Consider the following 19,189-nt stretch of genomic DNA (forward strand, 5'->3'; position numbering starts at 1 on the left):
CCTAGCTATGGTAAGCCCCTGTCGGAATTTTCTCTGTTGACTGCGCCACTGGCGGGGGAGAGCAAACTTCGGGAGGCTCTACGGGTGCCTGTGACCGCTGCACAATCAACTTTCCAGAGCGTGAGTTGATTATCAGTTGTAAAAATCCTTTTGTTTTAAACCCTTTTGCGTTCTGTTAATTGAACTCGTAACAAGAATAACATGACCAACATTCTTAGTATATTTCAAATCGACACTAGAAAATATTTTTAATTTTTATTGCCATTGATTAAGTGTTTACTCTTATATCTTTATTACGTCCAAGCACTTGTGTTGAATAAAAAGGCACACATTTTCAACGACCTAAAATTTTGCTCGCGCTTCAAGTTATGATTTTTGTCTTCGTCTCAAATTTGATTGCCGTTGTATTGCCTACACCTTTTCAATACACATCTAAATCTCTTCAAGTTTTTTTTTATTTGAGTTGTTTGTCGGACAGTTCACATGCTCGATACACCTTTTGTGTCGACCGTAGCAAATGTTCGTTCTTTTCCACAGCTACGTTCAAAAACATGATTTCATTTTGCCATTTTTTAAGGTTATCCAGACCCTGAATTTTTAAATACAGTACAAGCTAAATTTTACCATTATTAAATAATTGTTTATTGTTCCATAGGTGGAAACTAAGGATATTAAGCAGGAAGATCCTCCTGAGTTAGTGGACGTGTGCAGCGTTTCTGACGACGAGGCTGTGAAGGATCGCCTCGCGTGTGACTCCTCCACATCCACAACCATCGCGCCTCCAGCAACTAAGGTTCAAATAGAGTTGTATGATGTTCAATTGAGATTTTATATTATTACAAAAATAAGGCTTATTCTGTAAGATTAGAAAACATTTTATGGAGTTTCAGTGAAGCATTTATAATGCACAAACGAACGAAGGCGACAAAAACAATAGAATTGAAGGGAATAGATGATTGAAGTTATACCTCTTCCTAAAATTCTGTGTGTCTGTTTATCGAACGAACTATACCCTATTAATAGCAATCTCTTTTGAAATTCCCCATAGTTATGAAGCTTTGGTGTTGATGCTTTATATCTTATTTTAATATCTGTGTCTCCTATCCATTCCGTTTTGGTGTTTTTTTTATTCACCAAATCCTTCTTCATTATCTTATAATCATTCTCAATAATTTATTCTTAAATGGCAATGTATCTCTAATTATAATTACATATTGGACCTGTTCCTTCTTAAATTAACACCAAATAATCACTGCATCGTCAAAGGACTTTATTTTGTTAATAATATTCATTAATATTTTTTAATCTGAATGTGTTTCCCTCAACAATGTCAGATTAAAAAAAATTCGCAGGTCATAAAAATAATTTTGATCCGAGCAAAAATTTTACAATTTTTTAAGATGTGGAATCTATGAAAGATTCAAGCTAAACATTAAATGTTCATCAAGGCTTATAGAACAACCTAACATTGTAATTTCTTTCAGAAACCAGACCAACTTTCCGTAGCATCATCGTCCACTGCGCTAAGGGAGGTCCGTGCATTTGGAAAAATTCTGCCATCCTCGACATCGTTCAAATCAGCGCGGGGCTCTTCAGGAGCTATCACAAGGAGTGTGTCCCCACCACCCATCCAATCCCCATTGGGGGGAACTTCAACCCGTCCAAGTTCCCTTCCGCCAGATGTCAATTGCCTCACCTCGAACTCAACTCAAAGTCTCCCGGTTCAACGACCTAACAGCACCCAAACGACTTCAGCTCAACGACCTAACCGCACTCAAACGCCCCCGGTTCAACGACCTAACAGCACTCAAACGCCCTCGGCTCAACGACCTAACAGCACTCAAACGCCATTGGCTCAACATCCTAACTACAATCAAGAGCCTCGAGCCACCGAACACTTCCACAACAGCCACGTGGTGGTGCCTCAGGTTGTGCAGGTTCCGATCCCAAGACGGTACGCTGCCATCAGCACTCCTCAGTATCTTCCTCCTGTCAACGTGGTTTCGTCTCATCGAAATTCTTATGAGACTCAAGAATCCTTCGGATATCCTAGACCTGGATACCCAGATCGTCGTAGGAGCATAGGCGATAGCCCGTACGTTCAGGAAGGGTTCTACAGACAAGGTTCATTAATTCCTAGCAGAACCCCAGGCGTTCGAGCGGCCGATGACCACATCAAAGTGGACTACGAACTTCGGCGTAACGCCAACGCATACAAAGATCGGTCTTCTGCTTCTTCGGTGAAAGTTGTAAGTTCCATGGCTTGACTTGCGGCCAAAACTTAAGAATTTTTCAGCTGTAATGAATAGAGGTTAACATGGAGTATTTAAGCTTGCATGCTCAAGCCCGATCAGTATCGACTTTCCGTTGTTAATCCAATCTGCTACTCCTGAGTCCTTGATGCCTTAGCTTTTCCAGTTTACGTAAATTTTTCATGATTAAGTACAAGTAATTAGACATCCATTAGAGCTTTTTATAACATATATGTCTCGGAGTTTTGTTTAATATGCAAAATATTTTTCCAGGTAAATGTCGATCATTTAAAAACAGACCAATCACTGATGAGAAGATCAAATTCCTTTTCGTCGCGAAATGGCTGGCCATCGAGCTACAGCCAAAGCACATCCATCGAAAGGCTACGTTATGCCACAGCCTGTTCAATTACTCCCATCTGCACCACAAAAATTTCCACCCCTAAAGTCCAAAAAGTCTACACGAAGAATATGACTGTGAGGAACATGTCAGCTGAGACTGGTGTGGAAATTATTCAAGTAGATGAATCTCCCCGTCCCATGCCACCTACACCCACGGATGAAACGAGTTCTAATTCTTCTTCTAGCTTTCCAGTGCCAGATTCAAGCGTTCGTCGGCAGAACACAAATCTTGAGGAGAGGCCCGTAATTTCGGCCTCTCAATCCACGAGTCCACAGTCTTCTGATTCTGTTTACTCATGGCGACCTTTGGAGGTTGATGAAAGCAGGGCTGAGTTCAGTGAAAACAGCGGAAGCAGTCCAGAAGGTGTTACGAATGATCCTCTTTTAACCAAAATTTCATCGACGAAAAGAAGAAGGGTTAGAGGACCAAGATCTTGGGAGTATCTCTTACGTCTCCTACGGGATCCAAGCACTAATCCTTCCCTAATCCGCTGGGAGAACGAGAGTGAAGGGATATTCCGGCTTGTAAAACCGGATGCCATTGCCTTGCGATGGGGTAAAAGGACAGGCAAGCATTTCACAGAAATGCTGAGCTACGAGAACTTCGCTCGGGGTTTGAGGTATCATTACGTTACAGGTGCGCTGTCTGCCGTCTCTGAGAGGTGTTTTGTATACAAGTTTGGACCGAAGGCTGAACACGCGCTCCAATATCCTGAGAGAATTAGTGACAACATAGTCGGTACTCACTCTGATGAATCCAACAACTGAGTTGCGCTTAACTTCTGCAATTGAGCTCATTAGAGCCTTCGAGTATCTTTTTCATGCATATCTTGTATACATGTTCTAATGGTTTAGTTATAATTTCGATGAAGCTTCCTACTCACTGCCTTCGGATGATTCTTGATAGGAGCAAATTGAGTTATCAAACTTCTTAAGTCGTTTAAATGTTACTATTTTGAATCGAAAGAGCCCTACCCAAGTTCCTGATAGTATTTTGGAAACGCTCAAGGTACTAACACGCTTTCCATTCCACGAATGTAGTAAAAAAATACACTCGATTTAATATAAAAATGCGGATAAACCCATACATCGGATTCTCTTTCGGATTGAGGTACTTGTGGAAAGAAATGCAGTACAGAAATACCGTGAACTTTAAAATATGTTATTTGCCATTTACAATGTGATCTGTAATTATAATATTTGTAGTGTTTTGCAACACTCTTTAGCTTTAAGGACTTCAATCTCAATTGATAACTTGTACGAGCACCTAAAACATAAATAGCCTTATTTTATAACCGTTCTTATCGACATTCTACATAATGGTATTCAAGTTAGACTTCTTAATTGTTCTCCTCTTCTTCTCGTTGCCTTATTTTTATCAAAGCGCAGTCGTTTGCTTTGCCTTTTGCAGAATTGTGACGGGCATTATATTTTATGACCAATATTATATACATATCTTTTAGTGAGTGTAGTTAGGCAAAAGTTCTTCATTTATGACGGGCGTTGAAATTATTCTCGGATTAATTTAATTTTCGATTTTGAACCGTCTCTACGATACTTTTTGTATGTACTTATGTCATGTTCAAATTTCAATTGTAACATGATTGTAATAACTCTTCACCTACTTGATTATGATTATTGACTACTCGAAACTTCGTACATATTCCAGTAAAATGTCATTTGGTAATCTGCTTTTTGATCTCCAAGCACCAGCAAAAAATTTCGTTCGGCTTTTTGAAAAAAGTAACAAGAAATTTGATAATAGAAAGTATGCTCTTGTCTTCAATCAAATCTGCATATCTTCTTTAGTACACAATAATATATAAGCGAATTTCCGAAAGATTTTTAGCTTTTGGAACACAATTCATGTTTTAATGTGTGCAAAATTCTTATATGGCTTATCGTGAAACGTACGAGGCTTCTGCTTCTAAGGTCAAAACTTGTGAAACCTGTGAACCTCGGTTAAAGATTAAAATTCTGTTTTTGAATTTACTAATTTCACATCTAAAATTCATTTAATTTTTCTGTAATTGTAATTCTCTCGCTTAATTTTGTTGCTATGTCATAACAGTATAATAAGATAATACGCATTTATCGTTTCCTTCACCCTCACTTGTACTTACTTCTCATTATAAATACTTACTTATCATCTAGGTTTATCACGAAATCTACGCTATGGAAAGCTAAACATTCAGAACTCATGAATAAATCACCAGGTTCTAATGAACATCTATCATTGCATCCATTCTTTTGAACTTGAGAATTTAAATTTCCATAGATGGTGTAACTTCAATTTTAATTTTATATTGGAAATCAAAAAATATACGTTTCAATTTTTTATTAATCAAGTATATGATAAGGAAATAAGTTAAGGCACTCCGCTTTACTTATTTGATGACTGATGATAACCTTAACCCTCTACCGCCGTATGTCACTCTCCGGGAACATAACTTTTAACTTAAATTATACGTAAACTATTGAGTGCACCAACCTGAGGACGTTTGTACGCAACAGAGAACATTTTAAAGTTTTCGTACGTGGCGGCAACCATCAGTGTAAGTCATTTTGCTCTCACTAGAACCTATCCTTTTTGGGAAGTAGGCTGGTGACAATATTGCTCTGGTTTCTCATGTCAGGCGGTAGAGAGTTAAATTAGTCAAGTAGGTGCTGAATTTGAAATGCATTGAAGTAACTTTCATAATTTCTAAATAACTTCTCAAATAACTTAATTCTATTACAATAAGTAATGCCTTTGTTGTCAAAATAATTGACAACAATTGCCCAATGAGATAGTAATGGTCTCATTGATGTCGTGTCACGTTGGTTGGGGCGAAATAAAACATTTCCCATCATATCAACGCTTCTTGTTGCAATCTATGACTTGTCTTACATCCACGCCTCGTCATTCTATTTGTGTTGCTTCTTAAGTGATTGGAAAAACGCTGCGCCAAGTTGCTATTATAGGTCTAGATAAATGAAAATGCCATAATAATCTCAATATAATAATAACCAGAGATCCACTATATTTATTGGCATCAAAAAAAAGTTCTGGTCACGAGGTGACATCTCAACCTCACGAGGCCATTAACAAATCGAACATCGAAGAATACGTCATCGGGAACGATTTCTATTGTAGAACAGAAATCTTTTGTCTCGAGCCACACATGGAGCAGTGTTGGCTATAACACTAGGACAAAATGAGAGTAATTTACTAAATTACTTTCAAAGATGCCTAGAAATATTTTTGGAGCACAATGCTGGAAACACGTTGGATCCACACATAGTTTTTTCTATCTCGGATACTGAAATAGCGCACGAAGCACGAGTTTTTTATATAACAATCTGGTCGTGTGCCTAGAAAATTGAAAAAAATTGGGAATGGAAATAGAAAGAAATATTTATACCGTCGTAGTATAAATATTTCAGATAAAAAAATGTATTTTAATTTGCGTTTCATCATAAATTTACTTGAAAGAATTTAGTTATTGTAACCTTATTTTTGCTTACGTGAAAACCCGTTTTATTATTGTTAAATAATTATTTATATCATTAATTAAAACATGGCGTTATTTGGTATACCTTCTACGGTCCCTCAGCCGTTGCTATTCGTACGAAATTTTTTTTATTTTCCTACGAGTGTACGAAATGTACAAAACCCTATTTTTCGTCGAAGTGAAGTACGAAGGCCGCTTTTGCACGTCGAAGTAATGTATGAATTCTTCTTTTCTTGACGTCTGGACATGGAGTCAGCAGAGGGTCTGGAGTCATCGGAGTGTCTAGAGTGAAATAAATGGAGCCCACGCATGGTCCATAATCAGCAGGAGGGCCTGGAGTATGTGGAGGGTCTGGAGTCATCGGAGTGTGGAGTGAAAGGAGGGTTTGGAGCCCGCGCATGGTCCATAGTCAGCAGGAGGGCCTGGAGTATGTGGAGGGCCTGGAGTCAGCGGGGTCTGGAGTCAGCAGACTTTCCTCCTAGTGGGTCTAGCACGTGTTAATTGGGTCCACGGAGTTCGTCCCTCTGGAGCCAGCGGGACGCCTACCGGGCCCCACAAATGGGACTGGGCCTGATTATTTATTAAGAGAAGATTGGAATTACGGGAAAGTAACCTTTTTCTGGTAATGGGTGAAATGTTATGTGTCAGTTATGGTGCGAGGGTGTNAAATGGGACTGGGCCTGATTATTTATTAAGAGAAGATTGGAATTACGGGAAAGTAACCTTTTTCTGGTAATGGGGGAAATGTTATGTGTCAGTTATGGTGCGAGGGTGGTATGGTGTTATGGTTGCATGGTGTTATGGTTGCATGGTGGTCATGGTTTCTTGAGTGTATATTTATATTTACGATGTTAGGCTTGAAAAACTCGCATTCAGAGAAAAACTTTTATAAACATGAATAAGATTATGCCTGCAATACGGCCAGTTTTTAACTAAATTTTTATGAATTTAAAATTTAGAATTTGAAAATTTATGAATTTTAAAGTTTAAGAATTTTCAATATTAAGTATTTTCAAATATAAAAATTTGAAAATGAATTTGAATTTGAAAATGTAAGAATTTTGAAATTGAAGAATTTGAAATTTTAAAAATTAGCAAATCAAAGAATTTAAAATGTAATAATTTAAAAATTAAAGAATTTGAAAATTTAAGAATTAGAAAATCTAGGAATTTGAAATTTAGGAATTTAAAAATTAAAAATGTTTCATTTCAAGTTTTTATAGAACATGCAGGTACGCTTTCCCTCCTCTCTTTTTTCTGAAAACATATTTTAGACATAACCAACGCCCCATGTTTCAGAGGAGTTTTATCGTTTAAAAATTGAAGTATTTACTGGCGGAAAAGGAGTCTAGAATGTAACGTTATTTGAAATTGGTGATGCTTACATAAGTTTTTTGTATGTTAACACTGTTAGAGGTTGGTATCTAATGGGAACTCTACTATCGAAGCACAGTAGAGCATTCTTCGAAATTATTACGTATAAAAAATAATTGTATGTTTTTTCAAACATCTACAAACATACCACTGGAATCCCACACTCAAAAAAATCCCACACTCAAAAAAATTGGCGCGTCATATTGTCCGAATAGTGACATGCTTTGTGCACTAGGCAATCATACGTCTTTTCCCCGCTCCAAACTTGGTAAGGGTAACCCAAGTATATACGAAAAGAACATCACCATTTGCACAATGTCGCTCTTATTTCGCTGCGTACAGTGACCAGCGGCGGCTCCCATGTACAGTCGAGCAAAGTGACGTCAGTTGGGAATCTCTTGATGGAAATGGCCTTGAAGAAAACAGATCTGAAGGCCGATCTTGGAGCAGTTATCGCTGTATCTTTGTTAAGACTCACGTTCATTGGCAAGGACGACGTACGTTTTGGAAGTTATTTTTGTGTATGACGTCAAATATGGTCAACGATCAAGACGTTATATTACACGGCAATGTATATAGTCAGTTCTCTGGTACGGACATCTTGATTTTGGCATGAATCTTAGTTCAATAAGTAGAATTTTTTAAATTAGTTTATTCCTAACTAATTAACCAATTAATAGCATTAAGTTGCAAATATATTTTTAACTAGAAAAGTTAATACAATCGATTTTGATGGTATTTAAATAATTCGCATACCTTTCATAGCTATTCTCGTTTGATAGACTTGTATGTAAATCAGTCCACGTTTCGTCTAGCGACTTATAAGATAACTTTATAAGCTGTAGGCCTTTGAATCAAGTCTTACATATCTTCTGAATATTAACTAATTAGTTCTCATTAAGTCATTAAGTAGACAGTTCGCCAGTAGTGAAGAAGTTCTAATTAGTAGCTGTTTAGTTAGTCCCCAGGTAACCTTATTGTATTGTCCTTGTATTATATTGTGAAAACTGGCAACATTATCGTCTAAACAATACTTGTGTTTCTTGATGCGCGTAGACATTTGTTACACGTGTTCTCATTAGGACAACTGCAATGATGTTTAATTTGCCCTCTAATTTAACTTCTTTTGAGTAGGTATATAATACTTAATAAAGTTACCCTTTCAACACTGAGGGCGACCCTCATAATAATGAGGGTCAATAATAATAATGGTGATCTTCGTAATAATGAGAGGTAACTCTCATAATGTAATAACCTTCTTAATGGTAGCCTTTTTTATTCTCCTAATAATAAGGGTAAACCTCATATAATCCTCATATTAATTAAGGGTAACTCTCATAATATAATAACTCTCATAATGGTTACCCTCGTTACCCTCATATTATTAAGATCCTCATAATTGTTAAGACTGCAGAGCGCCAAGCCTATAAGTGATATGATTAATAAATATTTATAGGTCAAACTCAATTATTATTTTTAAAATCATTTCATCGAGACAGCGTTTAAAAATCCATCTTTGAAATATGTTTTAGGTTTCACTTATTTAGGTTTTCAGTTTTTAGTTATTTTTTTTATTTCATGGCCGCACAAGCGATGAAATTTTGCTGAGAATTTATTTATAACTTTTTGATAACTTCATATATATTTTATAATTAATCAATTATTTGAGTTATTAAAGGCGATATATTGTACCTTTGAATTTAAATCATTTCGAGTCTCGGTGGCGTCAGTGCGCCAATTCTCATACTGAAAATACTGAAAATAAAGGCAGGAGAGCGAAAATGTTCATGCGAGCTTCGATTTATTTTGATAATTTCTATAATTGTAATTCATTTAATTTATATTCGTGATTAATATATATTTAAAATTCATATATTTTACATTTGCAATTTGTGTTCTAACATTGATTTTCCAGTAACTAAATTGAGCATATTCTCCAATTTTGACACCTATTCTTAGTTTTTGATGCGTATCTCATGTTATTAAATTTTTTACTGATTAAATAACTTTTTATATCAAATAACCTCAATCCAGTGGAAATCGGACCACACAGCTCCCCACCCCACACAGTAAAGGGGGAGTGGGGTGCACCGCCCCCCACTCGAAATCGGACGCGCATGTGCCCATGCCTTATCGGCCATGATGCCCCCGATAATTTATCTTCCATGTCGCCGCCATTGATATTATTCCGAGCTTCTGTCACGTTGTTGCCTAACGTGATGGTCGCCTTGAGCTACGGCGGGCGCCTGTACGTTTGTTTGTCTCCTTGGTGACGAGGTCGTGATGTGGGAATCAAAGAGTGATGGTGGTGAGGTCTACCCTTGTGGATCTCAGGAGGATGAACTCAGTTCGAGGTTAGACGTCGTCCTGGTAGGTCGTGTTTCAGTGACTCCTTGCTAGCCCGTGACACAAACTTAGATGGGACGTCGAACTTGAAGCGAATTTTTCTACTCCCACAAGAACATTCATCACAATGTGTCCTTCATATTAATAAAAAGAAACTCTGAATATTTTTTTATGAAGAAGAAATGTATACATTTCAAAGCCTCTCTAAATTTCCATGGGTAAAGCTAAAAAGTATAATTTTTTAGGCTAAAATCCACATGTAGGCAAAAACTAATTTTGGATGCAACGTACGGGGTTAATGAATTATTTGACCGAGTTAAGAGCTTCAACATTAATGTCACCATTAGCATTGTGCCTGAATAAGATCATTGTTTGCATGGCAAGAACAATCATGCTCAATTTTTAGCATCAAAGTTATTCATGCTCCACATTATGATGCAAATTACATTCTCGTTTCAAACAAACGGTCAGTAAATGCACCCCCATACTAAGCATTTGCAAATAACTTTATTCGTTCAATTACAATGAATCAATATCGTAGTTCAAATAATAAAAATTTCTCATTTTCGATAAATTTCTTCATTTCGCCTTTTCATTTTATATATGCATTTTTGAAGCATAATCGTGCGACTCTGAAATGATGCATTTCACGTCATCGTGCTCTCGATGCAATTTACCTTCATGCAATAACCATCTCAAAATTCTAGCTACAGAAGTTCCATGGGTCATATCGTGTGTACTTTCATACGATATCGTATGTGTGTGTCTTATCGTACGTATTATCATACGATATCGTATGTACATGTCATATCTTGTGTATTATCATATGATATCGTATGTGTATGTCTTATCGTGTGTATTATCATACGATTTCGTGTGTGTATGTCATATAGTACGTATTATCATACGATATCGTATGTACATGTCATATCGTGTGTTTTATCATACGGTATAGTATGTGTATGTATAACGTGAGTATTAACACACGATATCTCATGTGTATGTCTTATCGTGTGTATTATCGTACGATTTCGTTCATAGAAAAATTTGTTCCCCGCTAGATAGAAAGTCCCTGAGCGAAAATTGAAAAATTAATATAATGTTTGGATTTAGTCTGTACTTAAAACCTATTGTCATCGAATGTAAACTATTGCGGTCTTTTCTTTTTTATTGAAAATTTGTAAATAAATTTTATATCGTTCAAACACATTCATGAACGCCAAAAAGCCTATTGAACTGAAACTGAAGATTTGGTAAAGAATTTTCTCAATGGAAAATTCATAATAATTCATAATTAATTTTCTTCTTCCATGTCCCAAAATTTATAGAAACGAATTTCCAGTACATTCGAGAACCAAGGGAGCTAATTTGAAAAAAAAATTCAATGGAAAAATCGCGAAATTCTTCTCCGCCTGCGATTTTCTTACAAAAACATTTATAGTATCATCTATCTTGCCTACAAAAGATTTATTCAAATAAAACTCGCGTTTTTATTGTGCAAGTTCGAAAAATTGATGAAAAGGTCACGACTTGAATGTAAATCATTATTCTCAATGAGATTCGATTTATCGTAGTTGATGCGTCAAAAAATATTTCTGGAATTATTAGATTATCGACTAAGAAACAGAGGTCAAAATTATTTTTTTATTATTTTATATAAAGTTTTTCTCCTATCCGCCAATAGAAAGTTGTAAAAGTTTATATTACCTTCCTTCATTATCCATTAAAAATAATGTGCAATATTTTAATTGATTGTTTGAAGTTCATCGATCATCCACTTAAGAGAAATACGGTTAAATTATCATTTGAAGTTTTTCTATTGTCCACTACTTATAATTTTCTAACCATTCGATATCTATTATATTAAGCTCTTTTTTATTGCAGAAGACTGTTTCAGATTAATCATTTGACCTCTTCTTGTTAGTGACAGAATATGTACTGAAATACTTACGTTTTCCGCATAAATATGACGCACAAGTACGGCTAAGGAAAAGCTTACCTGCAATCGTGTCGCAGTACTCATAAATGGAACATTTGAACAGAAACTTGCCTATTTTACTTAAGTGCATTTTCGCTAAATTGTGTTTTTCCGTAATGGGCTTCGGAGACTAATAATCTTCTGTACGTTACTGACCGGTGTTTGAGTTGATCTGAACTGAAAATCAACTTTAGGAGGAAAAATTTGTACTATCTCATCTATATTTCGACGTTAGTGACATATTCATGAAAAAAAGCGCAATAATCATATTTTAATCTTTGAACTAGCATCGATACAAACGAGCCGTTTTTAACCTGACCTTCTCACGTGTGTATTACAATTTATTTGATTTATTTGGAACATTTTTAAACTGTGAACATTTTTCTAATACTTCCGCTGGACTGCCGAAGAGAAGTTTTATCTTTCCGCCGTTCGTAGAATAAAAAAACGGACGCCCGTTCACGACCAGCGCAATCAAAAACACAAGCAGAGTTTAACTCGGTCAAGAAATTAGGCATTTCCTCTAAGAAATTGAGCCTTTCTCACATCACGGAATTGAACCTTTTTGCCGTAAAAAACTGAGCCTCCCCCAAGAATCTGAGCCTTCCTACCTCTGCAAAACTGACCACTGTCTTCAAGGCTGTAATGGCTCTGGGTGACCACCACTCCAGCAATGGCGGCTCCTGCATCCAAGGTGAGGAATAATGATTTAATATTCTAAATATCACCGCACTATCTCAAAATTGATCATCATTACCTACCAACTGTGATTAACAAAAGAAGTTGAAAATTAAACTCCTAAAAATGTTTTTCATTGTGCAGAGTTCATTCGTCGTCTTCATCTCAGTTTTGATATTTTCTATGGCCATCATTTACCTCGACTTGAATCTCATCAAAATTTCAGAATATTCATACAATTTCGTCTTAGAAATTCCCTGACATTTTTCAATGTGAATCTATTCCCAGAAAACCGTACATGAACTACGAATTACGCGATGTGTCCACGAAATATTGTCCAGCTTATTTCAGGATACCCAGTTTTGGAGATCGTCTCATAAATATTGCGCTTACCACGAAGATTTTTTGCAACTTAAGAATTCGCCTGATATTCCGACCCAACAGCCAAAATAATTTGTTATAACCAAGAAAATATATGCGCCGGAATAATTACCGACGATCAGTCGATATTTTCAGGATTGTTATTTTAAATGTATTACCAGGATTCAGGATTCAGTTATTTTAAATGTATTACCACCTGCTAATTTGCAATTTGCCTCTCGATTTCCCCCCGAGGATTACTCGGTTTATATATTTTAATGCCAAAGGTAATTAAAACTCGTTTCTATAATGAATGACGCTGAATATTATGTTATTTTAAAAAAAAATATTGTTCAATATTTACTAGTACAGTGGCTAAATGTAACACACAGTTTGAGATAAATATTCAGTGGCTGACAAGAGGTTCAGGTGCTGATCAAACAATGCGAATTTTGCGTAAAAAGAGATAGACTTCTAGTATTTATAAAAAAATTTGGATGGTAGAAAGTAAAGGGAATGAAGAAGTTCGGGATTGTCGACGGAAAAGATCGGTATTAACGAAGAACTTCGAGACGGTCGAAGAAAAAGGAACGTATGAATATAAAAGTTCATAAAAGTCGAATGAAAAAATAGTAATAAATCATGAAGCACAGAACGGTCGATGAAAAAGAACGGGATGAATACAGAGGCCTGGAACGTTCGATATAAATCTCTTTTCTATTGAAGTAGACGGTTAGACGGTTCATTCATTCATGATAATACGGTGGATACTCCATTATTGAAGAAAATACCCCATCAACGATGGTTAGACGGTTGTAGATGGTAAGACAGTTGTAGACGGTTGTGGACGGTTGTAGACAGTTGTAAACGGTTGTAGACGGTTAGACGGTTGTAGACGGTAAGACAGTTGTAGACGGTTGAGGACGGTTGTAGACGATTGTAGACGGTTGAAGACGGTTGTAGACGGTTAGACGGTTGCAGATGGTTAGACGGTTGTAGCCGGTTAGACGGTTGTTTTACGTACATCAATGGACTAAAGAATGGGAAGTTTGTTCCTGGATCTTTTTATCGTCTCAGCAACGGCGCTTTGATTTACATTGACGTAAACGGAGCACCATCAGCAACCTACATTGGGTAGTCTCGCGCATACGAGTCCATTGTCTTGCCGGTCTGCTCGCGCACGCAGTGTATTGAAAGCTGCACGAAAAAAATAACTTCATTTGAAATTAAAATAAAATCAACCTGTATGTTATAGGATAATTTCTCTAACACGAAGTCAAACTAAATGAAATTTGGGGAAATTTCATACCAGAGTGAGTTAGGTTCACATCCAGTTATTGTTGTAAAAAATGTTGTGGCAGAATTGAATATTCGCAAATAGAGCAAATCAATGCATAAGAAAATTTTCCTTCATAATATTACAACGAACAGTGCATAATATTACAGGACAATTTGAGATCTAGATTTGTTCAGTGCAGCTCAATGCTTCATTAACGTATTCCCCATAAACTAGACCGTACGTAAGAGATTCTTATATGCCCGATCGTCGCTATTGAAGCTGTCGCTCGATATTATAGAGGCTCTTACCTCATCAACGCTCACGCAATACCGCGTCATCTGATCCAAAAGATCTAATTGTAATTTCAGTTATAGCTGAATACAATAATCTCATCTCATATTACAACATTAATTACATAACTAATTTCCATATGTATTGAGCGTGTAAAATTTATTCGTTGCGCAAAACATTCAACAAGGTTTTCATCTCAAGTAGGTGAGGGGCAAAGTAAGGAGGTGAGGGGCAAAGTAAGGAGGTGAGGGGCAAAGTAAGGAGGTGAGGGGCAAAGCAAGGAGGTGAGGGGCAAAGCAAGGAGGTGAGGGCAAAGTAAGGAGGTGAGGGGCAAAGTAAGGAGGTGAGGGACAAAGTAAGGAAGTGAGGGCAAAGTGAGGATAAATTCTCACAGATTATACATTTTTCTGCAGAATTACTTCCAGGTTATGCTCTGCCGAATAAGTATGATGTCTAAGCTTGGATGATTAAATAATTCAAATCAATAGAAATTAATTGATGATGATAACAGAAATTCGTAAACTCCTTGACGCCTGGCAATGATATACCAATTAAAGGTCAAAATAGAGTTCGCTCCCACAAGGCATCTAAAAATAAATTTATATTCATTCAACGTTCAAACGGTGAATTTACATCGACTAAACGTTGTTGTAATTTTATTTGGTTTGGTTAATGATGCTTCATTCTGCAGATGTAAAAAAAACTGACAATTTTTCGAACGTATTGCTTATGGAAGGTCGAATAGTCTATTATATACAATTATGAGATTGAATGTAGCTTTATATTGAATGTAGCACTAAAAAGTAGAAAAATGTCAGAAATATTTTTAAAACATAAAATTGAATTTCCACGCATTTAATTATTTTCCTGAATAAGCTATAAAACAATGGCTCCTTCAAAATAATAATAATAGTCTCTTCTTTGGAAGCGACTATTAATTAAATTACTAATTATCTAGAGTCATCTATTTAAGAAACGAGTCTTTGGGAAAATAACAGAACAAAAGAAATGTGATGAAATTTAGATTAAAGAGAAAGTTGAGTTAATTAACTAGTTTTAAATTAGATGTTTACACTAGGATGTAGTTTAATTGAAATTGTTAAGGAATTTAAGATTAAAGATAAGATAAAGTTGAGATTACTGATCTTGTGATCTAGATAGGTACGATGACAATAAGATTAATGATGATTTTGAAATTGATAATAGAATTCAGATCAATAATAAAGTTTAGAAGCGTAACGAGCTAATTATATATATACGCACCTCGTCTCGAACCTTTAATTGGAGATCAAGTCACGAAATCGGATTTTGACTCTAATTATTGTTTTAAAATCTCTCCAATTTATAATTGACCACCGATTTTAACATTTAAACATTTAAAATACGTAGGTAAAAATGGAAATAGGTTCGAAATTTTAAATCAAAATGGTAAATATATTATTCATAATTAATAACATATTCAAACTACTGATGTCACTTATTTTTACTGGTGCTTGCCACCCAAAAAATATGAATTTTATAAAATTAAGGCAAATCCTCCTTTCCTTTTTGAATCCTCCTTTTCGCTGTCAAAGGAGGATTAAATAAAACATCGATTGAAATTATTTGTTTGCAACTACAGATAAGACATTTGATAGCAACAAAAACTAACGCAGAAGTTGCTTACATTCCTCCAACGAGTCATTGAACCTGTTAATACTTAATATCAATTACGGGTCACACACACTCACACTCACGTTCTAATATTTATCGTCATGACTAATGAATATTGAAATTTAAACCTTCTACAGGACTACCGTTGTGCTTCAATTTACCACGAATTAAGATTAAAGTTAATATTATATTTTGAAACTTAAAGGTTTTAAAAATTATCGAAAGACCGATTCAGTAACTAAGACCTTAGCTATGCAGTTTTCATGCATATATCTTCAATGAAGAGCTCGTTTCAAGTTATGTAGACCAAATTTATATCGTTTCTTTGTTTGTAAACAAAATTCCAGACTCGGAAGTCTATGCTGAAGACAAAAACCGATCAATATACTCCAGTGTTTACTACCAGCTTACGCCTAAGCCAGTTGTGACCCTGAGAGTAAAACTTGCTTAGGGCTTCTTTAGAAGCCTTACAGAGTCCCACTGCATAATTTCCCTGCAATTGTAGCCTAGTTACAAAAGTTATATAACAGCCTTAAGATTATTTGTCACATTCTTCATGGCTACTAGGGCTTCTATACTAGAACTTCAGCTCAATGCGAGACCACAGCCCTGAGTTAACTCTATCTTAACTTTAGCAAAGGGGAAACTTAAATATTGTGAGAAATTAAGGCTATTGATTTTAATTTATAATTTTAATTTATTATTTCTTATTTCCGGCATTTGATTGGTAACTTTTTCTAGATTGAAATATAGCTCCGACTTCTTTCTTCTTAGATAGCGAATGTTCTAAAGACTATAAAGACTCTATGTCTAAAGACCAGTCATTTTCTCGTTAATTCGTTAATGTTTTGCGTGTTTTAAGTTGTTAATATAAGTTAATCATTTATTGTATCTTTCACAATATTAATCAACCGTTAATTCAACGTGCACAAGTTCATGTTTCAAGTAATTTGCGGTTTAAGCAAAATTTTCTTTCATCATAAAAACGATTGAACAATTATTTTCAACTTCAAATAAATATTCATCGTAGAAAGAACCTACCATTCAACAATTTTGTTCGGGGCAACCCAGTTCGGTTTATAAATACCTAGTCGTCCTGTTCTATGGCGACACCGAATATCATGAATAATTTATTACATGTAAATCATCGAGGCTTTTTCGCGCAAGAACAAGAGCTTGCAGTTTTTGGAAAGTATTGTATTCAGGATATCAAAAATTTAGTTAACAACTTTATTTATTTCGAAAATTTCATTTCCGTTGAAGTGACTATTGAAAGATAGACTCCCTTCCCTCTCATGTAAAGGATTGAAAAGAATGTCGTATTCATTTCAATTTATTTTTGATTTTAAAGTTTTCGAGTTTTTTAGATAACTTTCGCGAATCTATAGGGTTCTATTCATTGGTATTAATAATGTTCGTACCGGACTTTGAATGGAATCTTACTGGATAATTGGATAATTTCAAATCAAATAAAAAAATAGAGTTAAATAAAATTAAAAAAATACAAAAAATAAAATAAATAAGTGAATAACAAATAAACAAATAATAAATAAAGGTAGCATAGATGGCATCGATAAGTATTATGCCAGAGAACCTTTCAAAGTCTACAGTAAGTAAAGCGAATCTCTGAACTCGGACGACGGTCAGAGATCAGCACACAATAAATGTTCATTATAACCCGTGACGTCACGGAGACGTTATTCATGCGTCACGTCTCGGAGACGTTATTCATGCGTCACGTCTCAGAGACGTTATTCATGCGTCACGTATCGGAGACGTTATTCATGCGTCACGTATCGGAAACGTTATTCATGCGTCACGTCTCAGAGACGTTATTCATGCGTCACGTCTCAGAGACTTTATTCATGCGTCACGTCTCAGAGACTTTATTCATGCGTCACGTCTCAGAGACGTTATTCATGCGTCACGTCTCAGAGACGTTATTCATGCGTCACGTCTCAGAGACGTTATTCATGCGTCACGTCTCAGAGACGTTATTCATGCGTCACGTATCGGAGACGTTATTCATGCGTCACGAAAACCGCTTTACGCAGTCACATATCCAGGAATTCTGATGAATCAAACCAAAAAAGTAATCACAAAATAAAAAATGCGGTACATCGAACAGGAATTTCCATCCTCAACGCAAATCAAACTGATCAATAAGACAATTTAATATTCCCTACATTATTGCAGGAAGGTTTGTTTCTAAATCTCGAAATTTCATATAAATATTAAATTACTCTGTGTCGACTACTTCAGTTGATTCAATAAACAAATTTAGAAAATTTTAATTACATTCAAAAAGATATCAAAAGACAATACAGAAACCGAATAAAATGATTAATTTGCAGCTAAAAATTCAGTATTTTCATGTAAAACAAGAGACTAGATAAAAGGTCAACTTTCCCCTTGGAACTAAATTGATTCAGAATGCATAAATTGCTAATGCAGTGACGACTTTACCGTTGACCCCTTGAACATGAATGCATAAAAGATGACCATGTTTCCTCAGCCCCTAGGGAGCATGACATTCATGTCATTCATTCAGGCCTCAGCCATGCGTCATGTCCATTCACTTCCTGTAAAGTCAACCCAAACTCAGGTTGATTATCCGGAACCTCCGCTCACTTCCGGCAAATTCAACCCAAACTCAACTTGATTATCTGGAAAACCTCTACTCACTCCCCCGCAAAATTAACCCAAACTCAGATTGTGTAGTGGAGTTCAATTCAAATTCCTTGTTTTCATTCATGTTGAACACACATTCATATTTGTAGAACAATATAAAAATTTAATGAATAATTCAGAAGCAATACACAAATTTGGTAATCATCAAATTATTATTAGTAAAGTTACCTCATATTAATAACATGCGCTCAGCCATTCAGCCAAGTCTTATCAGTTTAAGTCATCACGACCGAGTTGATCATAAATATCACGGATAAGAAATACAGATTATACGTGAAAACTTTCACATCATTTATATTCATGATGGATGGCGGAACAACGGAAGAAGATCAAAGATAAACAGAGTTGTTGGTTGAGCAAGGAACAGCCCCGATAAATTATAGGGTATTGG

The 19,189-nt window shown here is 35.7% G+C and overlaps 1 protein-coding gene across 1 annotated transcript; it reads left to right on the forward strand.

Annotated features, from left to right (window-relative positions):
- Positions 1-6: 6 nt before the first annotated feature.
- On the forward strand, positions 7-4,750 carry LOC108669713 (flocculation protein FLO11; the record flags this gene model as incomplete). The annotated part of the gene is made up of 4 exons (XM_018157118.2): positions 7-120; positions 656-793; positions 1,485-2,249; positions 2,526-4,750. Coding segments are annotated over 4 exons (1,914 nt in total), but the record flags the coding sequence as incomplete, so codon positions are not given.
- Positions 4,751-19,189: the final 14,439 nt, after the last annotated feature.

The sequence above is a fragment of the Hyalella azteca genome, unplaced genomic scaffold (assembly GCF_000764305.2).
Source record: "Hyalella azteca isolate HAZT.00-mixed unplaced genomic scaffold, Hazt_2.0.2 contig7437, whole genome shotgun sequence".
Classification (NCBI taxonomy): Eukaryota; Metazoa; Arthropoda; class Malacostraca; order Amphipoda; family Hyalellidae; genus Hyalella; species Hyalella azteca.